This window comes from Moschus berezovskii, chromosome 27 (assembly GCF_049115385.1).
Source record: "Moschus berezovskii isolate FMDL1 chromosome 27, NW_MosBer_1.0, whole genome shotgun sequence".
NCBI lineage: Eukaryota > Metazoa > Chordata > Mammalia > Artiodactyla > Moschidae > Moschus > Moschus berezovskii.
In genome coordinates, this window is record NC_142486.1 from 40,735,326 (window position 1) to 40,761,417 (window position 26,092).

Below are 26,092 nucleotides of genomic sequence, written 5' to 3' on the forward strand. Positions count from 1 at the left end.
GCAACTAGGCGAGTTTTATTGAACAGACGGCCGGCCTGTTGGCCGAAGACACTCAGTTTGGGTCAGGCGCGGGGGCTCGAGCAGGGGCGGCGATCAGAACTGCTCCGGGGCCAGGCGGGGGCTGGCGAAGGCGGTTCCCTGCGCAGATCGTGGCTGAGCCGGAGACTCTCCGAAGGCTCTAGAAAGAAAAGAGGCCCGTGGGGAGAGGGCAGTGCGCTCTCCACTACCGCTGCCCCGACTCCCCGGGCTGGAAGCGTAGAGACTGCTCCAGGAGAGCCTTCCCCGGAGTCGGGGATAGAAAGATCGTTGGGTGCCCTGTGGGCAGGCAGACAGCACGGCTCAGATGTCCCAAGACCCCCCTCGTCTGCTGGAGTCCTGTCCCCCTTCTCTCCCCGCGTACCTGGCCTGCTCCGCCGAGGTCCAGGAGTAGGCGCCCGGCCGCCACTCGGGTTGGCGCGCGGACTCCGGGGCGCGCAGGCTGCGAGGAGCACTGACCGGGAGCCCGGCCCCGGAGCTTCCGCGTCTCGTCTCCCACGGTCTCTGAGCCCCGGAGGGAAGCAGCAGAGCATCGAGGGCAGCGGGCCCCGGAGAGAGGGTGTTTCTGGCAGAGGGCCCCTGGGGCAGCGCGCCCAGGCCCAAGGTGTCCCAGGCGAGGGGCCCGGCCGCGCGGCGCCACATGTAGGGCGAGCGGCGCAGCCCCATGAGCAGGCCGGCCGCGCGGCCCACCGTGTGGTAGCGGGGGCTAGCCACATGCTTGTACCAGGCGCCGGCGGGCGGCGGCAGCAGCAGCAGCAGCCACAGCAGGGCGAGCAGCCGGCGGCTGGAGGTGGTCCCCCGCCGCGGACCCCGCACCCCTGTGCCCCGCGCCAGGGTGCTCACGTCGACGGCCGCCCGGAGGCGCGGACCAGGCACTGGCTCAGTCGGGTCTGCGCGCGCCGCGTGGAGAAGCCGGAGTGCGGGAGCTGCAGGCGGGGAGTTGGGCCCCGCGGGTCCGGGCTATAACTGCTCGGCGGCCCCGCCCCTGCTCGCCCCGCGGTACCTGCCCCGCTCCCTAAGGGGAGGGGGCGGGATGAAGGGAGAAGAGCAGCCCAGGCCGCGCCGCAGGACGTGGGCTCCTGAAGCACCCTGGCTGAGTGGGCTTTTCCCTGGAATTCACCTCCTCCCCGGTCTGGGGGCTCCCCTCCTCCCCTGTCTCGGGCCCCTCTTCCTCTGTCCCCAAGGAGAGGAGCTGCCAGGCGCAGGGATGGGGACAGGAATGTGGGGCACACGCAGACCAGAGACTGGGGGCCCAGCAGCGCCCCAGAGGGCAAAGCAGGAGTGCTGACTGGTGGGGGCCCTCTGCACCACCAAGACCCCTCTGCCTGCCTCCTTCCCTGAGGGCTGTTCCTTATCCTCACCTGTGTGTGTTCAGTCGTGTCCAACTCTTTGAGACCCCATGTACCATAGCCCAACAGGCCCCTCCATCCATGGGGATTCTCCAGGCAAGAATACTGGAGTGGGTTGCCATGCCCTCTTCCAGGGGACCTTCCTGACCCAAGGATTGAACCTGCCTCCCTTATGTCTCCTGCATTGGCAGGCAGGCTTTTTACCACCAGAGCCACCTGGGAAGCCCACAGTTCAAATGTGTGCCCACACCCACTTCTCCGCTCCCTGCTGCTGCTGCTGCTGCTGCTAAGTCACTTCAGTCGTGTCCGACTCTGTGTGACCCCACAGACGGAAGCCCACCAGGCTCCCCCGTCCCTGGGATTCTCCAGGCAAGAACACTGGAGTGGGTTGCCATTACCTTCTTCAATGTGTGAAAGTGAAAAGTGAAAGTGAAGTTGCTCAGTCATGTCTGACCCTTAGCGACCCCACGGACTGCAGCCTACCAGACTCCTCCATCCATGGGATTTTCTAGGCAAGAGTACTGGAGTGGCTTGCCATTGCCTTCTCCGTCTCCGCTCCCTAACCCCTAGCTTTTCCCCACCAACCTACTCCCCAGCTGCTGCTAGGTGGTGGATGCTTGAAGCTGCAAGTTTAGCCAGGAGACAGTGGTTAGGATTAGGTTCCCAGAATAAAGAGTCAGTCCCTCTTACCCCCACCCCCTGCCCTGGGCAAGATAAGGCTCTGCAGACCTCCAGCTTCCTCTTTGACTGAAAGTGAGAGTCACTCAATCTGTCTGACTCTTTGCAAGCCCATGGACTATATAGTCCATGGAATTCTCCAGGCTAGAATACTGGAATGGGTAGCCTTTTCCTTCTCCAGGGGCTCTTCCCAACCCAGGGATCCAACCCGTCTCCCATATTGCAAGCGAATTCTTTACCAGCTGAGCCACAAGGGGAGCCCAACAATACTGGAGTGGTTAGCCTATCCCTTCTCCAGAGGATCTTCCCGACCCAGGAATCGAACCTGGGTCTCTTGCATTGCAGGTGGATTCTCTACCAACTGAGCTATCAGGGAAGCCCTCCTCTTTGTCTGTGATCTCCTAAAACCACGTTCTCTGGCCAGACCAATCTCAGTTCTTTTGCTTTACCCAACAACCCACAAGTTGGCCAATTTCTGTGCTTCCGTGCCTGGGACGGACATCCTGGCTTTTTCAATCTATAACCAAACTCCTACTCATCTTTCAGGATCCTGCTTAAATAGTCCCTATCTGAATAGTCTCCTGGAGTGTCCCTCTCTGCCTGCCTGGGGTTAACAGCCTCCTTCCAGATGCCAGGGTCTAGCCCATTCTTGCCTGAGCCCTAAGCCAGGGAGGATTCAGCCCTCAAAATAATCAGACCTCATCCCCCCCCCCCACCGCCCACAACCACACCACTCACGGGGCACCTTCTAGGTTGCTTCTAAAATCCAGACTCCAGGGATCCTGAATTATCATATTCTGATCTGCAAACAATGCCATGTGTATGTGTGGTAAGTCACTTCAGTCATGTCCAACTCTTTGCCACCCTGTGGACTGTAGCCCGCCAGGCTCCTCTGTCCATGGGATTCTCCAGGCAAGAATACTGGAGTGGGTTGCTGTGCCCTCCTCCAGGGGATCTTCCTGACCCAGAGATTGAACCCGCATCTCTTATATCTCCTGCATTGGCAGGAGGGTTCTTTACCACTGACACCACCTGGGAGATTCCCAAACAATGCCACAAGGTGGGACAATTATTAATTCCATCTACCAAAGAGGAAACTAAGGCCTGGGGGAAATTAACTTGCACCAGCACTGGGGACAGAGTTAGGTCCAACCTAGACCCCCAGCCTGAGAGTTCCAGTTTGGGGACACCAGCTACAGTGCTTAATGGAAGCCTCCCTCCTACCCCCCGCCTGTCTCTTCAGCAAGAAGGAGGGGTGAATCCGGGGCAGGAGGTGGGCACAGTCTGGGTCTATCCTTCCTTTCAGACCTGCATGTTGGGAGAGGCCCAGAGGGGCTCAGGGGTGCCGAGGAAGGCCCCTGCTTTTGAGGCAGGAGGGGCAGAGGGGTCTGGTGATCCCTTGGGGGAGGTCTGGAAGCCGTTGGCTCTCCCCACAAAGGCCCTGTGGAGCAGCTGAGAAATGTGCCCTGGAGCTCAGTGCCCTAGGCTGGACACTGGTGGGTGTGGGGGGAGGAACTCATGCCTCAGTTTCCTCATTGGTAAACAGTATGGTAGCCTCCTGACCAGCTTGCTGTGAGCACTAAACATCCAGGCCGTTGGGACTTCCCTGGCTGTCCAGTGGCTGAGATTCTGCACTTTCACTGCAGGGGGCATGGGTTTGATCCCTGGTCTGGGAAGTAAGATCCTGAATGCCATGTGGCATGGCCAAAATGTTTTTTAAAAAATCCAGGCTGGGTCTTGACACAGTGCCTGGCATGCAGTAACCAGTGAAGTCACTTAGTTGTGTCCGACTCTTTGTGACCCCATGGACTGTACCCTACCAGGCTCCTCCATCCATGGAATTTTCCAGGCAAGAGTACTGGAGTGGGTTGCCATTTCCCTCTCCAGGGGATCTTCCAGACCCAAGGATCGAATCCAGGTCTCCTGCATTGCAGGCAGACACTTTACCGTCTGAGTCACCAGGGAAGGTAAATAACAAGACTAACATCTGTTACTGTTGCTGTTCCAGCGGCTGCCTAGTCCCCGAACCTGTCAGAGAAGATGCTTTGACGGAGGGGTGATGGCGCAGGGACCAGGCAGGGCGGGGGTACAGAGGGAGCCGCCTGCGCGCCTGGAGGAGCCTAGAGGACTGCAGGGACCAGTGGGCCGAGTGGAAAGCTGTCCCTTCCACCCACTGCTGCCTCTCTCTCCCGGGGCCCCTTGGCCTTGAGAGCTGCCTGGAGTGTGTGGTGGGCGGGGAGCACGGCACGACGCGAGGGTCCCCTGGCACTGCCGCCTGCTCCCTGCTGAGAGGAGGAAGGGGACTGCGGGTGGCTGGGCAGGAAGCGTCTGCAGGCAGAACGTCATTGATGTGAAAGCTGATCAATCGTGGTCGATGTGGTAATGGATATTTCTGCGCAGTTAGAAAATTTAAGACAGCTACAGTTAGCAGAGTGGATAAATCTGAAAATGCCATACTGAGAGAAAAAAAAAATGCCCTGCACAACGAAATGTTCAGTGTCTGAAGTTTAAATACCAGTGACGCTTCCGGCTGGCTTATGACTGTGAGCCAGAGGGAAGGAAACTGTCTCAGTGCCGGTGAGAGGTGGAGGGCATGTTGGGACAGAGTTGGTGGCTGCCTGTCCAATGGAGGTGTGCGGAAGGCAGGCAGGCATGGAGCCCAGGGTGGGGGAGAGAGAAGAGCACCGAATAGCTTGATGGTCCCTGGGGGCTCCCAGTTTGGGGTGCTCAGGATGAGGGGTTCTGTGCCCTGCCCAGCACTGAGCCCAGGGGCCCAGGGACAAAGGTCTCTGCCAGCCCTCCCCCACCCAGAAGTCTGGAGCCAAAAGTCTGTTGCCAGAGGAGGTAGTGGCCCTAATGATCCATGAGAGCTGCCTGGTCTTTCTGGGCCTCACTGCACCTTTCATCCACACACAGACCCTTCTAGATGCTGGATGATCATGGATGCTATTTGCATATCACCTCCCCTGACACTGGACCAAGCTCTCCGCAGGCTGGGACCATGTCTGCTCCATACTTCCCCTTCCAGGCACAGCACCTGCCTCCTCCCCCAACAGGAACCCCATCCTAATGACACAGCAAATAAGAAAATCTCTCCATTTCATCATTTAAAAAATGATTATGTTTTATTAAGGCTTCCCTGGTGGCTCAGAGAGTAAAGCATCTGCCTGTAATGCGGGAGACCTAGGTTCCATCCCTGGGTCCAGAAGATTCCTTGGAGAAGGAAAAGGGATGTTTTATTAAGACTGTATATGGGCACGCATGCTAAGTCACTTCAGTTGTGTCTGACTCCGTGCAACCTTATGGACTGCCGCCCGCCAGGCCTCTCTGTCCATGGGTTTTTCCAGGCAAGAATATTCCAGTGGGTTGCCATTTCCTTCTTCAAGGGATCTTCCACACTCAGGGATTGAATTCGGGTCTCTTACATCTACCTGCACTGGCAGGCGGATTCTTTACCACTAGCGACACCATACATTTTAAGTCAGATGCTAGTATAAGGGACACAGTAAGTGGCTTCTGTTCCACCTTCTCACATCAGCATCCTGCCCTCCAGGGGCAATGGCTTCCAATTCTTTCAGCTCTTTCTCCTGGTATTTGCCTCCATATTTTGAAACACGAACAACTGCTATTCCAAAAACGAGTGGTCTTTTTTTGGCCATGCCACATGTCATATGGGACCTTAGTTCCCCCACCAGGAATTGAACCCGCATCCCATGCAGTGGAAGCATGGAGTCTTAACCACTGAACCACCAGGGCAGTCCCTGGGTGGTCTTTTCTGTTCTGCCTGTGCTGGGTCTTCATGGCTTTCTCCACTTGTGGCAGCTCGGGGCTACTCTTCATTGCAATGCACCGGCTTCTCGTTGTGGAGCACAGGCTCTAGGTGCGTGGGCTTCGCAGTCGTGGCATCTAACTCTGGACCAAAGGGTGGTCTTTATAAGGAGGTATGCTTTGAGTAAAGTATGCACATCTTAACCGCGTTTGTTACACATGCCTGCACCTATGTGCCCAGAGCTCAGATCAAGGTAGAAAAGATTTCAGTACCCTAGGGCGCTCCTTTCAGGCTTCCCTGGTGAATCAGTTGGTAAAGAATTCGCCTGCAATGCAGGACACCCGGGTTCAATCCCTGGGTCAGGAAGATCCCCTGGAGAAGGAAATGGCAACCCACCCTAGTATTCTTGCATGGGAAATCCCATGGGCAAAGGAGCCTGGTGGACTACAGTCCATGGGGTCACAAGCGTAGGACACAACTGAACGACTTAACCACCACCACCACCAGGGGGCTCCCTTTACTCCTAGACAGAAGTCCCCAGTGGAATTCATCAGCATTTTCTCAACCTCAGCATAGTTGGCATTTGTGAGGCTGTCCTGGGCCCCGAAGGATGGGGAGCAGCATCTGTGAGTGTGTAGGCAGCAAAAGAGCCCTTCCCCAAAGATGTTTGTGCCCTAATACCTGGAGGCTGTGACTATTTACATGGTAAGGAGGAATTCAAGTTGCAGATAAAATTGAGGATGCTAATCAACTGAACTTCATATTGGGTTGGCAAAAAAGTTCCTGTACGTTTTCCCCATAAGATGTTACAGAAAAACTTGAATGAACTTTTTGACCAACCCAATATAAGCAAAGCACCCTGAATTATCCAGGTGAGTCCAGTGTAATCTCAAGGGTACCCCAGTTGGAGGAGAGAGGCAGTCAGAGAGATGACAATGAAAACAGGCTGGAACGATGCGATTTGTGGAAGGAGGAAGGGCCAGAAACATGGAAAGCAGGTGGCCCACTGGAAGCTGGAAAAGTCAAGGAAACAGGAAAGCAGCCCGCCTGCACCTTGGTTTTATCCCAGTGAGACTCATTTTGAATTCCTAAATTCCAGAACTGTAATATAATAAATCTGCATTGTTTTAAGTCACTGTGTTTGTGGTAATTTTTTACAGCAGCAATAGGAAACAAAAAAAAAATGGCTGAGTGCCAAAGAACTGACACTTTCAAATTGGCCACGCTTCAGGTGGCCAAAGTACTGGAGCTTCAGCTTCAGCATCAGTCCTTCCAATGAGTATTCAGGGTTGATTTCCTTTAGAATTGACTGGTTTGATCTCCCTGTTGTCCAAAGGACTCTAAAGGTTTATATATATATATATATATATATTTTTTTTTTTTTCTGACGTTCCCTTCTGCTCTCTAGGTCTGCTTGTTTTTGTCCCTGTATCTCACAGGGCAGGCTTTCCTCTTGAGTCAGCAGATCGCTGGCTGCCAGTCAGACCCTGACAGTCTGGCTCCTTTTGTAGGGGCGTGGCTTGCTGAGAGGTGAGCTTCATTGCAGGGCAGTTGGGCGCCAGGATAGCCTTTCAATCCCTAATGGGGTATGAAGATCTTCTTTCTGAGGTGGTGCGTTTCCTCAGTGAACAATCCTCCAGTTTCCTGCCAACAGTGAGTGGGAGGAGGACGGGATGGATACAAGGAAGACCCAGGTGCCCAGTCAATGCACCAGCTTCCATGCACTCCTTTTTCAACCCCACCTTCAGTGAACTGCTCTGTGGGGTTCCCCCAAGGGTCTTAAGGATGCTTTGTAGAATGAAAAGCAGTCACCCTCCAGCTGCTCTCTGTCATTTCACAATTTGCTTACATCTTTCACTCGCTGCTTGTTCCCTTCCTCTTCTTTGTGCTCATGGAAAAAGTCTTTCACTCCTTTGCCATCCTTTTAGTGGGATTTTGTGAGGGTGAGATGACACCTGCACGTGGCAATCCACCCGGTTTAATTGGTATGATGATCCTTGTTTTGCAAACGAGGAAGCTAAAGGCTCAGCAAGTTGACCAAGGTCACCAGCAAATACATAGTTGGAGTTTCCAGCCCATTTCTGCTTCTACAGTCCAAGCTCATCCTCCCACAACACACCGCCTCTTTTCTAGAAGGGTTCAGATATGAACCAACCTCCCTTAACAGCAAAAGAGAGGTCCTGAGTGTGCCTGACCCCAAGCGTAGTGAGGAGGCCCTGAACAGACTGCAGAGACCCAAAGCCCCTGAATTCACTACCCTCAATAGCAAACCCGTCCTGCTATTTCTCTGCCTCAAGGCCCCAGGCTCAGCTGGGTGAGGTCAACTTGCCCATGAAGAGATCACGTTCTCTACTTGCCTTTTCTATTGGGACTGGGGGTATCTACCCCTGTCTCGGAGACTGACGTCACCACGTGTTGTCTTTTCCGACAGGGATTGTGTTTGTGTGTGCGCGCACGTGTGCCCGATGACCAGGCCCCTGTTTCTCCCAAATACAACATAAAGATCTGGGTTGGGGAGAGATTTGGGTTCCTAATAAGGTCGCAATACTTAGCAAATAAAAATACAGGGTTTTCAGTTAAATTTGAATTTCAGAGGAACCACGAGTAACATTTTAGTATTAAGCATGACCCATCAATATTTGGGTCATACGTTGCTCCGAGAGGAGGGGGCGTGCCCAGGACAGAGGCCTAGGCAGAGAGAAGCCGGATATCCGCAGCCTGGCGCGGGGACTGCGGCGGGCCTCCAAATCGGTCGCCTCAGCCTAGAGCGCCCGGGGCGAAGTCGCCGCTCTAGCCCGCACCTCGCTGAGGCGGAAGTCGCGCACGCACTTCCGCCGGGCGGGCCCGTTGCTGGGCGGGGCGGTGACGTCTCCCCCGGAAGGGGCGGCCCCGCCGGGAGCCAGGCCGTGCGGTGCCGCGCCGCGCCGGCCGGGAGGGGGCTGGATCCCGGACCATGGCGGCGGCGGCTGGCCCGGAGGGGCAGCGCGCGGCCCAGGAGGCGGCGGCGGCTGCGGCACCCGAGCGGGGCGGCGGGAGTTGCGTGCTGTGCTGCGGGGACCTGGAGGCTATGGCGCTGGGCCGCTGCGACCACCCGGTTTGCTACCGCTGCTCCACCAAGATGCGGGTGCTGTGCGAGCAGCGGTACTGCGCCGTGTGCCGCGAGGAGCTGCGCCAGGTGAGCCGCGCCGGCGGGCCGCGTGTCGGGACTCCCGGGCGGGCGCGGCCCGGCGGGACGGCGGGGCACCGGGCGGCCGGAAGGGGACTTTGCCTTCCTGGTGTCCGGCCGCAGGCCTGGTGGCGCCGGCTTCCGAACGGGAGGCCCGGCGCGGCTGCCTGCGGGGGTGGGGTCCCCATCGTTGGTCCAGCTGTGGGCCGTCCGGGGGCGGGAGGCAGGCGGTGGCCGAGGTCCCTGTGGGCCCAGAGCGTGCGGGCTTTCCTGCTGACCCCTAGGACTCTTGCCAGGCCGCCGGAAGGGGCACGATCGGAGCCGGCGCTCCCCGACTCGCTCGGCTTTGGGGGTTTATTCCTCAGGGGTCTCCATCCCGGTGAAGGCAGCAGGGAATGTGGGCACCTTCAGAGGCGGCCTGTCCCGGGAGCAGAGGGTCAGTCTGGGCGTTTCCAGCCTAGCCGTGTGTCTGGGCCTCTCTGGGTGACGCTGAGGGAACTCCTTCTGAGACTGGCGTTTTCATCTATTAAGTGATTGTTGTACTCAGACCTGCCACCCAAGGGGAAAGCGAAACCACTGAGGTCTCCTTAGGGTGCCTGGTGGGTGGGGATAAAAGTGTTAGAAGCTTTCTTCCTCCTTGCCAGTTTCAGCTGGGGGGGCTCGGCTCCAGAGTGGAGGGGTGGGAGTTTCTGACTGTCCAGACTTGGAAGTCCCAGTGAGGTCAGAGGGCATCATTCCCCTCCACCCTCCTCGCAATGCCAGCTGCTGGCTGGGGGCACTTAGCTTGAACTCCCTGGGTTTGCTGTGCTTTGAAATTTGTTTGCTTCCAGAGTTGTGAAACTCCTGGTATGTGAATGGAAAGCTTGGGCTGGTGATACCTTTCAGGGAATATGACTTTCTTCTTGCTACAAGTGATGCAGAAACGACATCCTTTTTTCATTTGTTTTAAGTAGACGTTTATATTGAAGGAGCCAAGCAAATGCTGTAATCCCATGAGCTCTGTGGGCACATATCCTGTACCCTACTTGAAGAAGACATTGGGAGATGCTGTCAGTCTGTGATGGGGTGGAGTGGGACAGACTCGGACCTGGGAGAGGTCTGGGGTGCAGGAGCAGTTGGTGAAACCGTGAGTCTGTCTGTGTCTTAGTCAGAAGGCTCCTCCCAGCTACAACAGAGCCTGCCTTGCAGGCCAGGCTTGCGTGACGTGACATAACTCTTGAATGACCAGGTTTCCCAGCACACGTGTAGCTTCCTGGCAGTCAGGCAGGTAGGCAGGCAGGCAGGTGCAGCAGAGTCTCCAGCCCTGGGCAATGCACATCTCATTGAGAAAGTAAAGTGTTAGTTGCTCAGTTGGGTCCAACTCTGTGAGACCCTGTGGACTGTAGCCTGCCAGGCTCCTCTGTCCATGGGATTCTCCAGGCAAGAACACTGGAGTGGGGAGGAAGTAAGCAGACACCTATATAGGCTCTCATAGCGAGCATCTGGTCTCTCTCATTCCTTGTGGGTCCCACACCCTTCAGGTGCTCTGTGGCAAGGGGGCGTGGACATGAGCTGTTAAGTGGCTTCGGCTGGGGTGTGGTTTGGCATCAGGTACCCCGGCTGAGCCGCCTTCCTACCAGGCCTGCTCCGAGTTGCTTGGCAGCAGGAGGGGGTTCTGGGCAGTTTGGGAAGATGATGCTCCTCTCTGTTCATCTGGCTTCCTCCCATGCTTGGACTTGGAATCCACCCCACCCCACCCCTGTCCTGTCCCCTGGCTGAGTCCTGCAGTGCCCTCTGAATTCATCCTGTGTCCCATGCCTGCTCAGAAACTTCAGAACCCTGCCTCTCCTCTGCTTCCTCTTTGGGACTAAGGCTCTAAAAAATTGGGAGGAAAGCACGCCAAGATGCTTTGTAGGGTAGGCCAGCTCTGTTTGCTTAATTCTGCACCTTCACCTGGCGCCTCCCTTGGCCAGCCCAGGGAACAGTCCTGCAGCTGCCGCTCAGACGAGGAGCCAGATGAGTCAAGGTTGCCTGGCAGGTGCTCACGGTGGAGGCCGAGGCTCCTTCCCAGCTGGTGGGCAGCGGCAGCACGGGGCCGCTGACTGAGGCTGACGTCAGGTCCCGGGGTCCTGCCCCCTCTTGTCTGGTCCTGTCTTTCCCACTGGCCACGTTCTTCTGAAAGACAAGTCTCGTTTTGCTTTCCACCTGGCCTTGATCCCGGGGATGTTGGAAAGCCTTGACGGGGCTGCTGTACAAAGTGGGATGTGTCTGAGCCAGGAGGGGCCCTGCAGATGGCCTGGTGCAGCCCCTCTGCCCCATCTCATAGGCGGGAACTGGGAGGGAGGCTGGACCTGCTGACTCTGGTCATGCTCCCTATTTTCCCGCGCCCCCTCCCCAGGGAGCTGCTCTCACCCTGGTCACGGTGGACACCATTCCCTCTTCTGTGCTCACTCTCCGTGAGTGCTCCCTGCTCACTGGGAGTGGGGAGCAGCAAGGCCCCGGGCAGACAGCCCCCTGGTCGGGGAGTCCGAGAGGGATTTCTCCCCTCTCTCCCTCTCATTAGGGCCTGATCCTTTTGGGGCCCACCCAGGGGCACCCTTTGCCACTTGGTGATTTACTGCCTGGCCCACCCAGGGGCTGCCCAGGATGGCCCATCCTCACGTGTCTAGGCCTGGCCTGTACCTCCATCCTGGGACCCCTCCCATCCCCGGGGTGGAGGGGTCTCAGGCCACCACACCCTCCTCCTTATGCAGCCATCTGGTCTTGCCACTCGCCTCACCTCTCGTGAGGCCGGGACACTGGCTGCTCCCGCCCGTCGTCTGTCCCAGTCCCAGGCTGTATGCGAGGGCAGTCAGCATTGCCCCGTCCCAGCTGCCAGCCTGCTCACCTCATTGTCAAACGAACAGGGCCTGAGCCTGCACGCGCACGGCCACGTTCCCTTCCCAGGCCTCTTCCGTGCTTCAGTCCCTTCCTGGGCCTGCCCAGCATCCCCCTTTGGCTTGGCTCGGGTATGCCCAGCTCAGACCATCCCACCAGCCTGCTCCAGAGGGACAGGAGCCCCCAAGCCGATGGTCACCCGGTCCAGTGAGGGTGTGCACATCCAGTGACAGACTCCACCTGTGGTGGATCGGAGCGGAACTCTGAGGGGAGGGGCCTCCACACACTGGTGTTTCTGGGGAGGGATATCATTTCTCTGTTGTCTGCCTGCCTGGGACACTTTGGCAGCTTTGGGGCATTTCTTGAGGGCTGATCATGGGGGTGCAGCATCCTGGAGGTTGGCTCCTGTGCTCTGCAGCGCCAGCAGGTCCTTAGCAGTTCGGGGCCCTGCACCTGCGGGCGCCCGTCCCCAGGCAGGAACAGGGGTCTGTTCTGGAAAAGCACCCCTGGGAGTTGGGAGAGGGCAGGGCTGGGTGTGGGCTTGCTCTTGGAGCGCAGATCCCACGAGAAGAGGCCAGTATGTGGCCCGGGCCTTTCCCACATCCCTTCCGGACCTGTCGGGAGATCCTGGGCAGAGGGTATAGGGTGAACCTTGGAGGCAGAGCAAGACTCCGCTGTGAAGACAGGCCACAGGAGTGCGGCTGGTGTAGTTGGGGCTGCAGCCCCCACGTCCCTCGCCTGGCTTGCCAGTGTGGTGATGGGAAGAGCGGTCTTCGGGGCCTGTCATCCCCCCACCACTGGTCCTCCAGGTCAGGCATGGCTGGACTAGGACACTTCCCTTGGGGGCAGGAGGGGGCAAGGCTTGGTTGACCCTGAACAGTGGGGCATGTCCTCAGAAGTGGAGGCTAAGCTCCCCATCCCCCCCGACCAGATCCCCTGGGAACCGGTTTTAACCACCCTGCTGTGGGGACCGGCATAACCACTCAGTCTTTCCAGCCAGTCCTCCACTCTCCCAAGTTTATGGCTGTTCTGGTTTTAGACATCCTTCGTAGCTGGGCCTAAATATAACAGGGTGACCTTGATGTGGCCTTTCCCAAGGTGAGGATGTCCCCTGGGTGTGCTGGCGCGGACGCTGTGCTGAGGCGAGTAGCCAGCTCCAGGCCGGGGGCAGTGGTGGATCAGAAAGGCGCTGAGCGAGGAGGTGGGCCCGTGTGGTCTTGGTGCAGGGGTGGGGAGGATGGGGGGACCTGCGCCTGCAGGAGGGCCCTGGGGGCCAGGCTGGGGTGACCTTGTCCCACGTCACGGTCTGGCCCAGCAGCTTTACCGAGTGCTGGAGACCCTGAGAAGCGGCCGGCTGCAGTTTTCACGTCCATCACACCAGCTCAGCCGTGTGGCGCCCCCAGATCACTCAGTTAACAGGCAGGAAGCTGGCCAAGAACAGCTGGGGCCATGACCGAGTCCTGGGGGCACCCCCTCCTGTGACATCACGGGAACCTCATGGGGGGTGGAGGGTGGCCAGGCCCGATGCACGGTCACCTGATACAGCCTGGCGGGCTGCAGTCACTCTGTCCTCGGCTGCTCCTTGGACTGTCTCTTCTTCGTTCCGGGCCTGTTGTCCTGTGCTCAGCACCCGTGTGATTGAGCCCCCAGTGGCTGGCTGTCTGATGGGTCACTGCCCCCGGGCAGCCTGTCTGTCTGCTGTCTGGGGTGGGTGGGGTCGCTGCCCCATGGAGGCGTGGCTGGCTGCTGCCTCTCTGTCACGGCGGCCCTCGGGGGTTTGGCTGGGCGTGGGGAGAGGGGCCTCCCAGGAGGGACCCTCAGTGCCGCCTTTGCTCTCGGCCTGACAGCGCCCTGCAGTGGGCGTCCACGGCCTGCCCAGTGGTCCCTTTGGCTCTGGTTTCAGGTGGTCTTCGGGAAGGCGCTCCCTGCCTTTGCTGCCATCCCTCTGCACCAGCTGCAGCACGAGAAACAGCATGACATCTACTTCACGGACGGGAGGGTGTTTGCCCTCTACAGGTGGGGGCAGACTGCTTGGCCGGGTCCTGCGGGTCTGCGCACGCTTTGCGGTGGGACGGGCGGACGCACCTCACCCTGCCTGTGCTCCTGCCTCCCTCGGGGGTGCGACGTCAGGGCATGGCGGCTGGTTCCTGTCAGCGGGCTCTCCTGGAACGGGGGTGCTCACAGCCGCCTCCTGCGGTGGCAGTGGAGGTGGGGCCTATGGCGGGGGAATTCCGGGGTTCTGTGAGGTGCACTGGAGCTGGTGCGCGTCAGGTTCTTCATCTGTAGAGGAAAAACCCCATGAGGGGTATGGTCGTCTTGGGGGTAGCCCCCGTCTTTAGGTGGGGGGCCATCTCCTGGACTGGGGCCTTGTTTGGCTCAGGCCCTGGGCCCGGTGCCATCTGACGCAGCGGTCGGAGCGCCTGCCCTCCTGGCTCTCACTCCCAGGGTGTCTGCAGGGCTGCGGCGGGGGCCCTGGGGTGGGGGGTAGTGGGGTTCTTGTGCTCCCTGGGGCTGGTGGCACTGAGTGTCCTGGGGGGCTGGCCCGGTGTCTCCCTAGGCAGCTGCTGCAGCACGAGTGCCCCCACTGTCCTGAGCGGCCGCCCTTCAGCCTCTTTGGGGACCTGGAGCAGCACATGCGGAAGCAGCATGAGCTCTTTTGCTGCAGGCTGTGCCTCAGGCACCTGCAGGTGAGCCCGCCAGGCCGCCTCCCAGGCCCTCTGCCTCCTGGAGCCCCACTGCCACCTCTCACTCTGCGGGCCACCAGGCGGCTGGGCCCGGGGCGGCACTGAGGCCACTGCAGGCCCTCTGCGCCGTGGGGCCAAGCAGGGGCGGGAGGCCTGGGAGCACACCCACGCCCAGCACCCCTTCCCTGCAGATATTCACACACGAGCGGAAGTGGTACTCGCGCAAGGACCTGGCTCGGCACCGCGTGCAGGGGGACCCCGACGACACCTCGCACCGCGGACACCCCCTCTGCAAGTTCTGTGACGAGCGTTACCTGGACAACGACGAGCTGCTCAAGCACCTGCGTCGCGACCACTACTTTTGCCACTTCTGCGATGCGGACGGGGCCCAGGACTACTACAGGTGGGCGTGGTGGGCGCACGGGGACCCCGAGGCCAGGTGGGCCGGCACAGACCCTGCTGACACCTGCTCCCCGCAGCGACTACACGTATCTCCGCGAGCACTTCCGCGAGAAGCACTTCCTGTGCGAGGAGGGCCGCTGCAGCACCGAGCAGTTCACGCACGCCTTCCGCACGGAGATCGACCTGAAGGCCCACAGGACAGCCTGCCACAGCCGCAGCCGTGCCGAGGCCCGCCAGAACCGCCAGATCGACCTGCAGTTCAGCTACGCACCACGGCACTCACGCCGGAGCGAGGGTGAGCAGGGACCCCACCACCTGTACGCCCTGCAGGCCTCAGACCCAGGCCCTGACCTGTGTCAGCGGGGACGAGGGACATGGCCTGAGTGCCTGGGGGCAGGAGCTCTTCACGCCGCCTGGCTCCCAGAGGGCCTCGGCTCTGCTGTGCGGGGGTCCCTGGGCCTCTTCTCTGGGTCAGGAGGATTACCAAGCGCCTGGTGCATGTGGAGGTCCCTTCTGGAACGGCGGGGCCAGGAGGCCCAGGCCTCTCTCCAGGCCCAGTTCCTGCTTGACCTGGTGTGCGGGCCATAGGGGCTCAGGGCCACTGTGACCCCCGAGAGGCATCTGTGCCTGCCCCGCAGGTCCAAGCTGTGGTGCACAGGGAGGCCTCTGCGGGGTCCAGCCTGGGCCTGACCGGCTGTGTGCTGCCCGCAGGGGTCATCGGCGGCGAGGACTACGAGGAGCTGGACAGGTACAACCGCCAGGGCCGCATGGGCCGGGCCAGCGGCCGCGGAGCCCAGCAGAGCCGCCGAGGAAGCTGGAGGTACAAGAGGTGGGAGGATTTGCGAGCCGCCAGGACCTCTGTCCGTCTGGCTCCACCAGAGACCGGGGCGGTGCAGACGGCTGGGATGAGACAGGCGCTGGGTCAGGGAGCTTGGCCTTCTGGCCTGTGTCCCGAGCATGGCAACAGGGTCATTCAGTGTCCTGAGTGGGGAGTTCTCCTTTCTCCTATTTAACCAGGGACACCACGACCCTGCAGACTGGGGTGCGAGGGGCCCCGGTTGCAGGTGTGCCAGGAGGCCCTGGCATGGCAGGCATATGCTCTGGCTGGGTTGCTCCCGGCTGGCCGGAGGCATCTGCGGTGCCCAGGCACTGCCCCAGAGAACTGGGCTGGGTGTTTCCCTGGTACCTGAGCCCGAGATTGGCGGGGAGGTGGTCTTGCTGCCCCCATAGCACCCTCGCCTGGCTGGGGAGGCCGGGCTGGCATTTGTTTCACTGGCTGCCGGCAGGCCAGCCTCTGGTATCCGGGCTTCCCAGGGTGAGGCCCCCCCCAGCCCTTCACGTCGCGTCACTGTAGTCCTGGGCCTGGCCCAACCTGAAGGCTTCCCCATCCCAGGGAAGAAGAGGACCGAGAAGTGGCAGCTGCCATCCGGGCCTCGGTGGCCACCCAGCAGCAGCAGCAGCAGCAGCAGGAGACGCGCAGGACTGAGGACCAGGAAGAGGGCGGCAGGCCCAAGAAGGAGGACGCAGGACTGCGGGGTCCCGAGGAGGCCCGCGGCCCCCGGCGCCAGGCACGGACTCAGGGTGAGGGCCCAGGTGAGCAGCTCCCCCGCAGGCAGGCCCACCCTGGCCCAACAGGCGGGACGCAGGCTCCTGACCACAAGGTCGGTGAGAAGCCACTGCCCTCCAGTTGGTTACCCTGCCAGGTCTGATACTGCCCCCTCGACACTGCTCAGCCCTGACAAGGGTTCTCGTGTGTCTTGCAGGTCCCAAAGAAGCCTCCGCCAATGGTCCTGTGAGCCAGGAGGCGTTCTCCACCACTGGCCCGGCTGCAGGAGCTACACTCCCAAAGTACACACGTGTGGGGCTCGGGGCTCCTACCGAAGGTTGGGGAGGGTGGGTGCAGGCACCAGGGCTCCTGCGGGGGCAGGGGGTGGGGCAGGACAGAGCCTGCTGACCCCTGTCCACTTTCTGCACAGCGCTCTCCCGGCCCCCACTCCGAAGCTCAAGGATGAAGACTTCCCCAGTCTCTGTGCCTCCGCTTCGTCCTTGAGCCCTGCGGCAGCCGCCCCAGGCCCTGTGGGGCTGGCGCTGGCTTACCCTGTGCCCGCCAGGGGCAGGACCACCTTCCAGGAGGAAGACTTCCCTGCCCTGGTATCCTCTGCCTCCAAGCCCAGCAGCACTCCCACCAGCCTCATCTCTGCCTGGAACAGCGGGGCCAGCAAGAAGGTGGCGCATCCTGCCCCAGGGTCCCAGTCCACTAGCGGGGGGAGCCAGCCCCCCAGAAAGTCTGGCAAGGGGGGAAAGGGGGGCAAAAAGGGTGGGCCGCTGCCCATGGAGGAGGTGGAGGAGGATGGCCGTGTGGGCCTCACGGCTCAGGAGCTGCGGAGCGTGCCCACGACGGTCGCCGTCTCCTCCCTGCTGGCCGGGGCCGCCACCCAGACCTTCACCAAGGTCGGCAAGAAGAAGAAGGTGGGCTCCGAGAAGTCAGGTGCCGCGTCGCCCCCACCCCCTGACAGAGAGGGGCCCCCTGGGGCTGAGTTGGCCCCCACGGCGCCCCCTGGCAGAGCTGAGGGGCCTGCTGCTGTCATCGTCAATGGACACTCAGAGGGACCGGCCCCAGCTCGGAGCACCCCCAAGGAGCCCCCTGGGCTCCCAAGGCCCCTGGGGCCGCCCCCCTGCCCCACGCCCCAGGAAGACTTCCCGGCGCTTTGTGGCCCATGCCCACCCAGGATGCCCCCACCCCCAGGTAGGTGTGCTTGGGCCCAGGCCTGCTGCAGGGCCCTGGGAAGGGGCCGCGGTAGTGGAGGGAGGCCCAGGGTGGTGCAGGCGGGCCCGTGTAGGTCCTTCCCGCTGCCTTGGAGCCTGGTGGCCAGATCTGGATGCAGGCTGCAGGTCTGTGAGCCCGTGATGGGGGTCCACTGTGTAGCTCCCCTGTGACCTTTCTTCCTGCAAAGTCGGGGCAGTCCTGGCGCCCTCTGGAGATGAGGACAGAGCAGTTAACTCAGGCCAGGGTTTGCCACAAGGGAGCACAACACATGTGCCGGCCCTTGGTGGCCTCAGCGTCAGCTGGCCCTGGACCTGCTCTCTGGGGACAGGCTGCTCTGTGGGGAGGGGCAGTGTGTGGGAAGTGGGGACCAGGGCCTGCCTGTGCCTGACCAGTGAGGTCACGTCCTGGGACCTTCCCGTGCACCCCACGCCCCGCAGGCTTCAACGCTGTGGTGCTCCTGAAGGGCACCCCGCCTCCACCGGGCCTGGCACCCCCTATCAGCAAGCCACCCCCCGGCTTCTCCGGCCTTCCGTCTAGCCCCCACCCGGCCTGTGTCCCCAGCACTACGATTACCACAAAAGCGTAAGTGTGGGCAGGCCCCTGGCCCTGTGCCCCCAGGGGAGAGTGCCCTCACCTTGGGCCTCCCCAAAGGCAGAAGCCTCCACCTCCTTCCGATTCAGACCCAGGCCGACACCCGTGCCCCGGGCCTACTTGGTCCCTGAGAACTTCCGGGAGAGGAACCTGCAGCTCATCCAGTCCATCAGGGACTTCCTGCAGAGTGACGAGGCCCGCTTCAGCAAGTTCAAGAGCTACTCGGGGGAGTTCAGACAGGTCAGGCAGGCAGGGGTGTCGGGGGCTGGCCCGGCCACCAGGGCCCAGGCCGGGGCCGGGCGTGACTGGGTCTGGCTCTGGCCGGCAGGGCGTGATCTCTGCAGCCCAGTATTACAAGAGTTGCCGGGACCTGCTGGGGGAGAACTTCGAGAAGATCTTCAATGAGCTGCTGGTGCTGCTGCCTGATACGGCCAAGCAGCAGGAGCTGCTGTTGGCACACACGGACTTCCGGGGCCGCGAGAAGCCTCCCAGCATGAAGGCCAAGAAGAACAGGAAGAGTGTGTGGCAGTCCAGCACCCGGCAGGCGGGCCTGGACTGCTGCGTGTGCCCCACTTGCCAGCAGGTGCTGGCGCACGGCGATGTGGGCAGCCACCAGGCACTGCATGCTGCCCGGGACAATGACTTCCCCTCCCTGCAGGCCCTCGCCAGGATCCTCACGTAGCTCCGATGTAGCTCCCGCCAGCGCAGGCAGGAGCCACTGCACCCACGAGCCTCCTTTCTCCCCATCCCCACCCCCAGGCAGCCAGTGAGGCCACCTGCTCAGGCCCCTCAGCTGGCCGGCTCTCCGGGGATCACCGGGAAGGCCCGCCGCGATTTGCTGGCACACCCTCGTGGGAGATCCCTCTGGATTCCTCCTGGAAACTAGGGAGATCCCTGCCGCAGCAGCAGGCTGCTCTGGAGTTACATTCTCATGCCCTGGAGGGCGCCAGGGAAGGAAGGGCCAGGTGCCAGGACCTGTGTGTGCTGTCAGGGCTGTCAGCCCGAGGGCTGCAGCACCGCGGTCTCTGAGCTAGGGTCCATGGGTGCTGGAATCAGATGCTGAGTGTGTGTGTAAACAGTTGGCTGTTTCGTGACTAAAGAACGTTCAGGATTAAAAGACACAAAATTGTGCTACTTGAAGTTGAATCTTTTTATGAGACTAGCTGAATCTGGGATCTCCAATTGCCTCTGAACTTTTATAAGACAGTTTATCTTCAAATAAATTTATTTTGCAATAATGCACATAGCTGGTGTTCTGAGTTTCTCTGCCTTCCAGGGTCACCCCACTCCATGGTCAGACTACAGTTCAGGTAGTCTCGGTGAGTACTGTGGGCTGGGGGTGGGGGGCCTGGGGGGAGAGGGCGCCAGCCAGGCTCTGCTCACAGGCAGAAGCAGCTGACCCTGGGCCTGGGTCTTGGGAGGTCAAGCACCGCTCAAGCCCTCCAGGAGCAGAGCCAGCCATGCTTGACCTACACTGTGTGCCCAGTAAAACTGTCCTTCCAGAACCCAGGAGTCACACAGACCCAAGGTTTCCAGCCACAGACCACTGAGAGAGCCTCTAAAGCAAACTCCAGCAGGAACAAGTTAGAAACGGATCCAGTGTTTTGGAAAGGTACCAGGCATGTGCTGAAATCTCCTCATTCTGCCACAAACATATCAATAGTAGGAAGCAAGATCTAAACGCATAGCCACCTCCAAATGAGGCAACATCTTTACTTGAAATGGATATATCTTTCTGAAAGAAGCATAAGGGGGTGGGCACTGCCTGTCTGAACCTGAGGGCCTACCTACCTATGGTGAGACTGGAGCAAGTTTCTGGGTGATGGCTGAGCTTCGGCGCCTGCTAGGAAGCAGAGCCGTCACCTTTTTCACTCTCCATAGGGCTGCTAGGAGGCCACCTGCGTTCCCGATCACACAGGAGAAGCCCCCCTTAGCTGATGCCCTCTGCAGACCTGAGCACAAGTCAACACCCTCAAAGAGTAACCAGGAAGATGGGCTATCTCACTCATGATACTAAAAACGCTGCTTCTTAAAGAAGAACCAAGAACCATAACAATACCAGGCAACACAGCCTGATGACAGGCACTACCCTGAGCTCTTAACATAAGCTTGTTAACACCGACTGCACCTGAGCAAGCACAGCACCCACTGCAAGGAGATCAAAACAGCCCATCCGAAAGGAAACCAGTTCTGAATGTTCATTGGAAGGACTGATGCTGAAGCTGAAACTCCAATACTCACCCACCTGATGTGAAGAACTGACTCACTGGAAAAGACCCTGATGCTGGGAAAGATTGAAGGCGGGAGGAGAAGGGGACAACAGAAGATGAGATAGTTGGATGGCATCACTGACTCAATGGACATGAGTTTGAGTAAGCTCCGGGAGTTGGACAGGGAGGCCTGGTGCGCCTGCAATCCATGGGGTCTCAAAGCGTCGGACATGACTGAGCAACTGAACTGAACTGCACCTTTGATCACGGGAACTGCTCTTCTCCTCTGGAAGGGTATAAGTTGAGACCAAGCTTGAACATGGCCAAGCCAGAACCCCAGCGCTAGCTCCTGCCTGCTTCCTTGAATAAACTAGAAGATCAGTAAGAAATGAAAAAGTAAGTGAATTAAAATTCCCAAAAGACAACCAAAACTCAACAAGACCTAGCTGGGGATGTCTCCCAAGGGGAGCTGGCCATGGAATGTGGCTCTGGACACCACATGGTACACAGGGCAGGGGTCTCAGGAACAGGAGGCGGTAAGAAGGGGACATCTGGAGAAATCTCGATGGTTTTCCCTAGCACTCTCCAGAACAGGGGCGTCAGCCTGGTCTCTACCTCCCGGCCCCCTTCTGGATTCTGGGCCCTGATGCTCTTTGGGTCCCAGTCTCCAGTACTAGAGGGGCAGGAGTGGAAAGGTCACAGTAAACTCATTTACAGTCTTTATTGTAAAGAAGTTGCAGCTGGAACATGGGACACTGAAAATACACAATCACGGATTGTTCTTTCAGAAGAGGGAAGGAGAGATCCATATATACAAAAATTGTAAACATGTTCACTTAAATATCCACAAATAATCGGTCTATGCTACAATGTACAGGGTTGTCACTCAACTGCAACTCCTGAGGGAGGCATCTGTCTGTAAGAATGAATGTGGCAACCGCATTTGGTATTGACTTAATGTGAAAAGCCAGCTTCGAGCAATACATGAGTACTCAGCTATGCAGAGGGACCCCCCCACACCTCGGGCTGGGCCTTAAAGTGGGGTGCAGTGTGGGGAGCTCGACTAGTCGAGGAGACCTAGGTAAAGGGGTTTGCAGGGAATGGCCGTCTCCAGGGCATGGCGAGCAGGTGGAGCCTCGAGACCTCTCCTCGTGGGGGGCGTGTCCTGCAGGCACCCAGTGTCTGGAGCCTCCCTGGGGCAAGGTCTTACTGAAAGGCTGCGAGAGGGCTGATGCTCAGGCCTACAGCCATGTTGTGCTTTCCTGGCCAGAGCTGCCCGCACCCCAGCAGGGGCCTGGGCCAAGGCAGGTAAGGGCTGGAGCTGGGGCCACAGACAGAGGGGCTGCTTGTGGGGAACTACGAGGTGAAACCTTTAGACTTGACCACAATCACAACATCCACAGGGCCGGGCTACTCTAGTGCGCCTGTGAGAGGAAACGAGCAGCTCCAGGCAGAGCAGGGGGCCCCGCAGGGTGAGACACCAGGGCAGAGCAAGGACCACCACTGTCCACAGGGACGCGGGGTGGGGAACTGGCCACGCTTGCCAGGCCGCAGGGTGAGGGCAGTGTCCCTTCCCCCAGGCACCCAGAGTCCGGGGCAGCCGGACCTCTGACCCCGGAGTGGGCAGGTGAGCCCTGGCTGGCTCACAAGGGGAATGGCCCCCCTTCCAGGCTGGTCCACTGGAGGCTGGAGGACATGTGCCCAGGGCCATGATGTTCCCTCCTCAGGACCTCTGGCCCTGAGCTGGGGACTAAAGGGACCGGAGGAACTTGGGGAGCACCGCCCAGGCACCCTGGAGGCCACCTTCTCTTGGCCCCAGATGACCCACAGCATCCACTCCCTGCTGCTGGGCCGGGAGGACCTGAGGGAGGCCCCAGGAGGCCTTGGACCCTGCATGGGTGGGGCAGTCTTTGCGCCTCGGTCTGGGCCTGCTGGCCTCTAGTAGGCAGGGACCTGGTACCCTTTGGGGCTGGTGTCCAGGGTCTCGGTGAAGGGCGGGCTCTGGTAGGTCTCTGTGCCTTCCACACCACTGCCCACCGGGTAGCCCGGGTAGGTCTGGCCCGCCCCAGCACCCAGCTGCTCGGTGGCAAAGAGTGACATGTCGGTGCCCAGACGGAACCGCTGCAGGGCCTTCACGGTAAGCGCCACCTGTGGGGGAGTCCGGGGTCAGCCAGGTCTGACCCTGCCCGGACCCCAGCCCCGCCGCCAGCCGGCCGCACTCACCCAGCTGAGGATGGAGAAGAAGCTGAAGGTGATGGCGGCGCGCGCCGCGTCCCCAGCTTGCGCCGTACCCGGCCCGGGCGCCGTGCGCTGCCACTGGTTGGTGAGGAAACAAAAGCCCACGAACCACAGGAAGGACCAGAGGCCTGCGAGACGGCGGACGGGCAGGTCGGGGGGCGTTCCACGCAGGCGCCCGGCCCAAACAAGCAGGAGACCCCGCCCCCGGGACTGTCCCCGCCCATCCGATGAGAACCGCGCCCAGGCCCCGCCCACCCGGAAGTGCCGCGGCAGGGGCCCGGCCCCGCCCACCTGAGAAGCCCAGGTCTAGCAGCACGGCGCGGCGCCGGTCGCGGACGCTGCTGATCTGCTGGAAGCGTACGTCGAGCAGCAGGAAGCCAGCGCAGGCGAGGAAGGCCCCGAGGCCGAGCGCGACTCCGAAGCGGCAGGCGCCCGCGTTGCCGTTGAAGACGCAGCGTAGCTCTGGGCCGCTGTCGGCGTTCACGTAGCCCTCGTTGACTATGGGCCCGAAGACGGCAATGGAGAACACCTGCGGGCAGCGGCGGGAGGCGCTCAGGGCCCTGCGTGCGGTACCCCTTAGGTCTCCTAGCCCACCGTGAGCGCCCACGTGCCCCTGAAGCCCAGGATCCATCTCTCGGGCGGGGGGGTGTCTTCAGGGACCCCTCCCTTAATACCTACCTCAGGTGTAGCAACTATAGACAAAGCCTTTAGTGAGGATGTACTGTGCACTGTGCTTAAAATGGCTACATGCCTTATTAGCGCATGGAATTCTCCGAAACAACCGCGAAGGTGCCATGGTTCTTATCTGCTTTGTAGATAGGGAGCTCGGGGCTCCAGCAGGTGAAGTGACTTGTCCAGGGGTCACATGGTTGGTAAGAGCCAGGACTGGCATTCGAGCTGTGTCCTCTATACCTTGTGGAGCCCGAAGTGTCTCCCATGGCCCACTCCAGAGCGTGGGGACAGGATCTGTGACCCCCCAGGCTTGAGTCAGCAGGGTTGGGAAAGTAGATGTGGAGTGGGGAGAGAGAGGGCATGGGGCGCACAGCAGAGGGACAGCTGCACAGAGCTGTCAGCCAGGACCTGAGTGCACCCCGCCTTCAGCATGCCCGGGCTGTGCAGTCTTGTTTCCCAGCATGCCAAATGTAGCAGGCACGACTCATGGGGCAATTGGGTCAGAAATAATGCCCACCCAGCATCCTCCACTTTATGGGCACTCCAGTCTGGGATTAATCACCAATACCCTCTGTAAGTTCTGGGGTTCAGTCAGACCTCCGTGCCCTGTGGCTGGAAGGCAAGGGAGGTGGTGTTAAGTGTTAGTCCCTCAGTCATGTCTGACTCTTTGCCAGTCCTTTTAAACCAGATGCTGCTCTTGGAGCCCTGGGCAGCCATCTGTTTCTAAAAAAAGAAAAGACCTCCAATTTCAACTTCATTTTTCTCCTTTCCTGCCCCAGTTCCTATAGACTAACAGGGAAACTGAAGTGCAAGATACTGACATGTACCCCCGGATTGATCCACCAGTTGGGTCAGAGCTGGAACCAGAACGTAGGGTCCCTACTATCTGGTCTAGCCAGAGTCACTCCACCCCAGGGCCCCTGCCCCACCCTGAGCACCACCCTCCTGGAAGACAGGTGAGTAGATGCCAGCACCACCTGCCAGCAGGTGGCACAACCCAGAACTTGGCATTCCACCTTCCGTGTCTCCTGCCTGGATGGATGAGAAGGAGGAGCAGGCCACTGGGCCTCGGGTTACTCCAGTGGGTTAGGCTGCACCAAATCTGCCCCTCCCACACCACCTCCAGGAAGCCCTCCCAGTGCAGAGCCCCGTCCAGCTGCCCCACGCAGAGGAATCCCGAAGCACCCCCACCCCCAACTCACGGTTGCAACTGGGGGGCCTGGGAAGGGCCAGTTCCCTTCGAAGGAGCCGGGAGGATGTGCGGGCAGGAGAAGCAAGGGGGAGGCTCGGCCAGATTCTCTCGTTTCCGGTAGCCTCTCCTCGTGCTGAGGCTGAGCGCCCAAGCCCTGCGCGAATCCCGTCCCCACCCCTGTGCCCGTTTCCAAGCGTGAACACAGGAAAAACGGAGCGAGGGCTGAGGAAGGGCACTGAGTTAGACCTAAGGAAGAACTGGGAGGTGGGTGCGGCGGGTGGTGACCCCTCAAGGTCCCCGGCTGTCGCCGCCGGCCCCTCCCCCGCCGGCAGGTGGGCGCACCCAGCCCGGTGACGTCACCCTAACCTGCGGCCAGCGGGGGAAGGGCCGGCGTGGATGGGGAAGGGGCGAAGGGCAGGGGCGAGGCGCAGATGATCGGAATGCGGGAGGCGAGGCGAGGTGGGAGAGGGTACCGGGGGGGCGGAGCGCTGGGGCCGGCCACTCACCCAGGATGCGACCCGCAGCAGGGTCTGGGGCCGCCGCGCGAAGCTCACAGGGTCCAGGGCTGCCCCCGCGCGTCCCGCGCCGAACGAGCCTCCCTCCATGGCCAGCCTGGGCGGGCCGCGCGCCCCGGGGGCCCTCTGTCCGCCTGTCCGTCGGGCCGGCCCCGCCCGAGGCCGCCCGGGGATGCTGCGAGTGCTGATGCTGCCGGTGCGGCCAGTGCTGCCGCCGCCGCCGCCTTTCGGGAGCGCGCGCCCACTGCGGCGGGGACGCGCGGGACGGCACCGAGCCCGCGCCCCCACCCTGGTCCACGCGCGCAGGGCTGGAGCCCTCACCTGCCCCGCCCACTTTCCACCCCCGATTGGCACCGCAGGACCACCCTACCCGCCAGGAGACCACTCCACCCGCCGGGTCCCCACCAGGAGGCAAGGTCAAGGAGCCAAGTGCCCCCACCCCACAAATAGTCCGGAGTCAGCAGGGCCCGCAGACACTGGGCTCAGCCTTGGCGGTAGCCACGCGGATGGACGGACCGTCGTGACCATGCTCCTCTGAACAGGGCCCTTTGCTGAGTATATAAGGAGGTAACAAACCCAGGGCTCCAGCGTCTCTCCTCAGCCCTCAAGGAAAGGTAACCCAGCTTCCATGAGTCCCCCTTCTCCTTCAGAGGATTCCAGCCTCCCTAACAGTGAGGGGCACTTCTGCCCTCAGGGCACTGCCCAGGCAGGCAGAGCCCAGAGGTCGGGCCGGTGTGAGGTGGGGCGTCTCTGCTGTCATCCTGTGGCTGGATGTGGTTCTGCGGAGGGTGCCCACTGAGCCCCCTCCACACTCCTGGGTCTCCACAGCTGACTTTGGGCAGACAGTTTGGGGCGAAGGATTGGAGATGGGGAGCTTGGCAGAGCGGGTGCCTGACTCCCTTGCACACCTGCTGGGTTTCTTCCAGAGATCACCCAGCTCGGGGTTGGACAGGGTCCCTTCCTTCAT

The 26,092-nt window shown here is 60.6% G+C and overlaps 3 protein-coding genes and 1 long non-coding RNA gene across 7 annotated transcripts; 2 read left to right on the forward strand and 2 right to left on the reverse strand.

Moving 5' to 3' along the window:
• NPW (neuropeptide W) lies at positions 1-8,787 on the reverse strand. The gene is made up of 8 exons (XM_055410519.2): positions 8,662-8,787; positions 8,483-8,520; positions 4,238-4,391; positions 4,058-4,091; positions 3,288-3,371; positions 1,040-1,051; positions 401-962; positions 1-178 (listed from the first exon to the last, which is right to left on the reverse strand). The coding sequence occupies exons 1-8, from the start codon at positions 8,785-8,787 to the stop codon at positions 94-96; spliced, it is 1,095 nt and encodes a 364-aa protein (XP_055266494.2). The 3' UTR covers positions 1-93.
• ZNF598 (zinc finger protein 598, E3 ubiquitin ligase) lies at positions 8,714-19,141 on the forward strand. 3 transcript variants are annotated; one of them, XM_055409176.2, is made up of 12 exons: positions 8,714-9,007; positions 13,758-13,870; positions 14,412-14,541; positions 14,730-14,941; positions 15,018-15,235; positions 15,652-15,769; positions 16,334-16,533; positions 16,704-16,788; positions 16,917-17,686; positions 18,145-18,289; positions 18,388-18,538; positions 18,627-19,141. In XM_055409176.2, exons 1-12 carry the CDS (start codon positions 8,786-8,788, stop codon positions 18,978-18,980), a joined length of 2,718 nt encoding a protein of 905 aa, XP_055265151.1. In that variant the 5' UTR covers positions 8,714-8,785; the 3' UTR covers positions 18,981-19,141. The 3 variants fall into 3 exon arrangements, with proteins under 3 accessions (XP_055265151.1, XP_055265153.1, XP_055265152.1); XM_055409178.2 differs by having other exon boundaries at positions 16,334-16,521; XM_055409177.2 differs by having other exon boundaries at positions 15,652-15,760.
• Positions 13,077-25,479, reverse strand: SYNGR3 (synaptogyrin 3). Of its 2 annotated transcripts, none has more exons than XM_088833266.1 (4): positions 25,117-25,479; positions 23,038-23,275; positions 22,732-22,874; positions 13,077-14,134 (listed from the first exon to the last, which is right to left on the reverse strand). In XM_088833266.1, exons 1-4 carry the CDS (start codon positions 25,213-25,215, stop codon positions 14,033-14,035), a joined length of 582 nt encoding a protein of 193 aa, XP_088689392.1. In that variant the 5' UTR covers positions 25,216-25,479; the 3' UTR covers positions 13,077-14,032. The 2 variants fall into 2 exon arrangements, with proteins under 2 accessions (XP_088689392.1, XP_055265157.1); XM_055409182.2 differs by lacking the exon at positions 13,077-14,134 and adding an exon at positions 21,546-22,656 and having other exon boundaries at positions 25,117-25,420.
• Positions 19,324-20,598, forward strand: LOC148773709 (uncharacterized). Its single transcript, XR_016036644.1, has 3 exons — positions 19,324-19,617; positions 19,802-19,910; positions 20,180-20,598. It is a non-coding gene; the product is annotated as an uncharacterized LOC148773709 (long non-coding RNA).
• Positions 25,480-26,092: the final 613 nt, after the last annotated feature.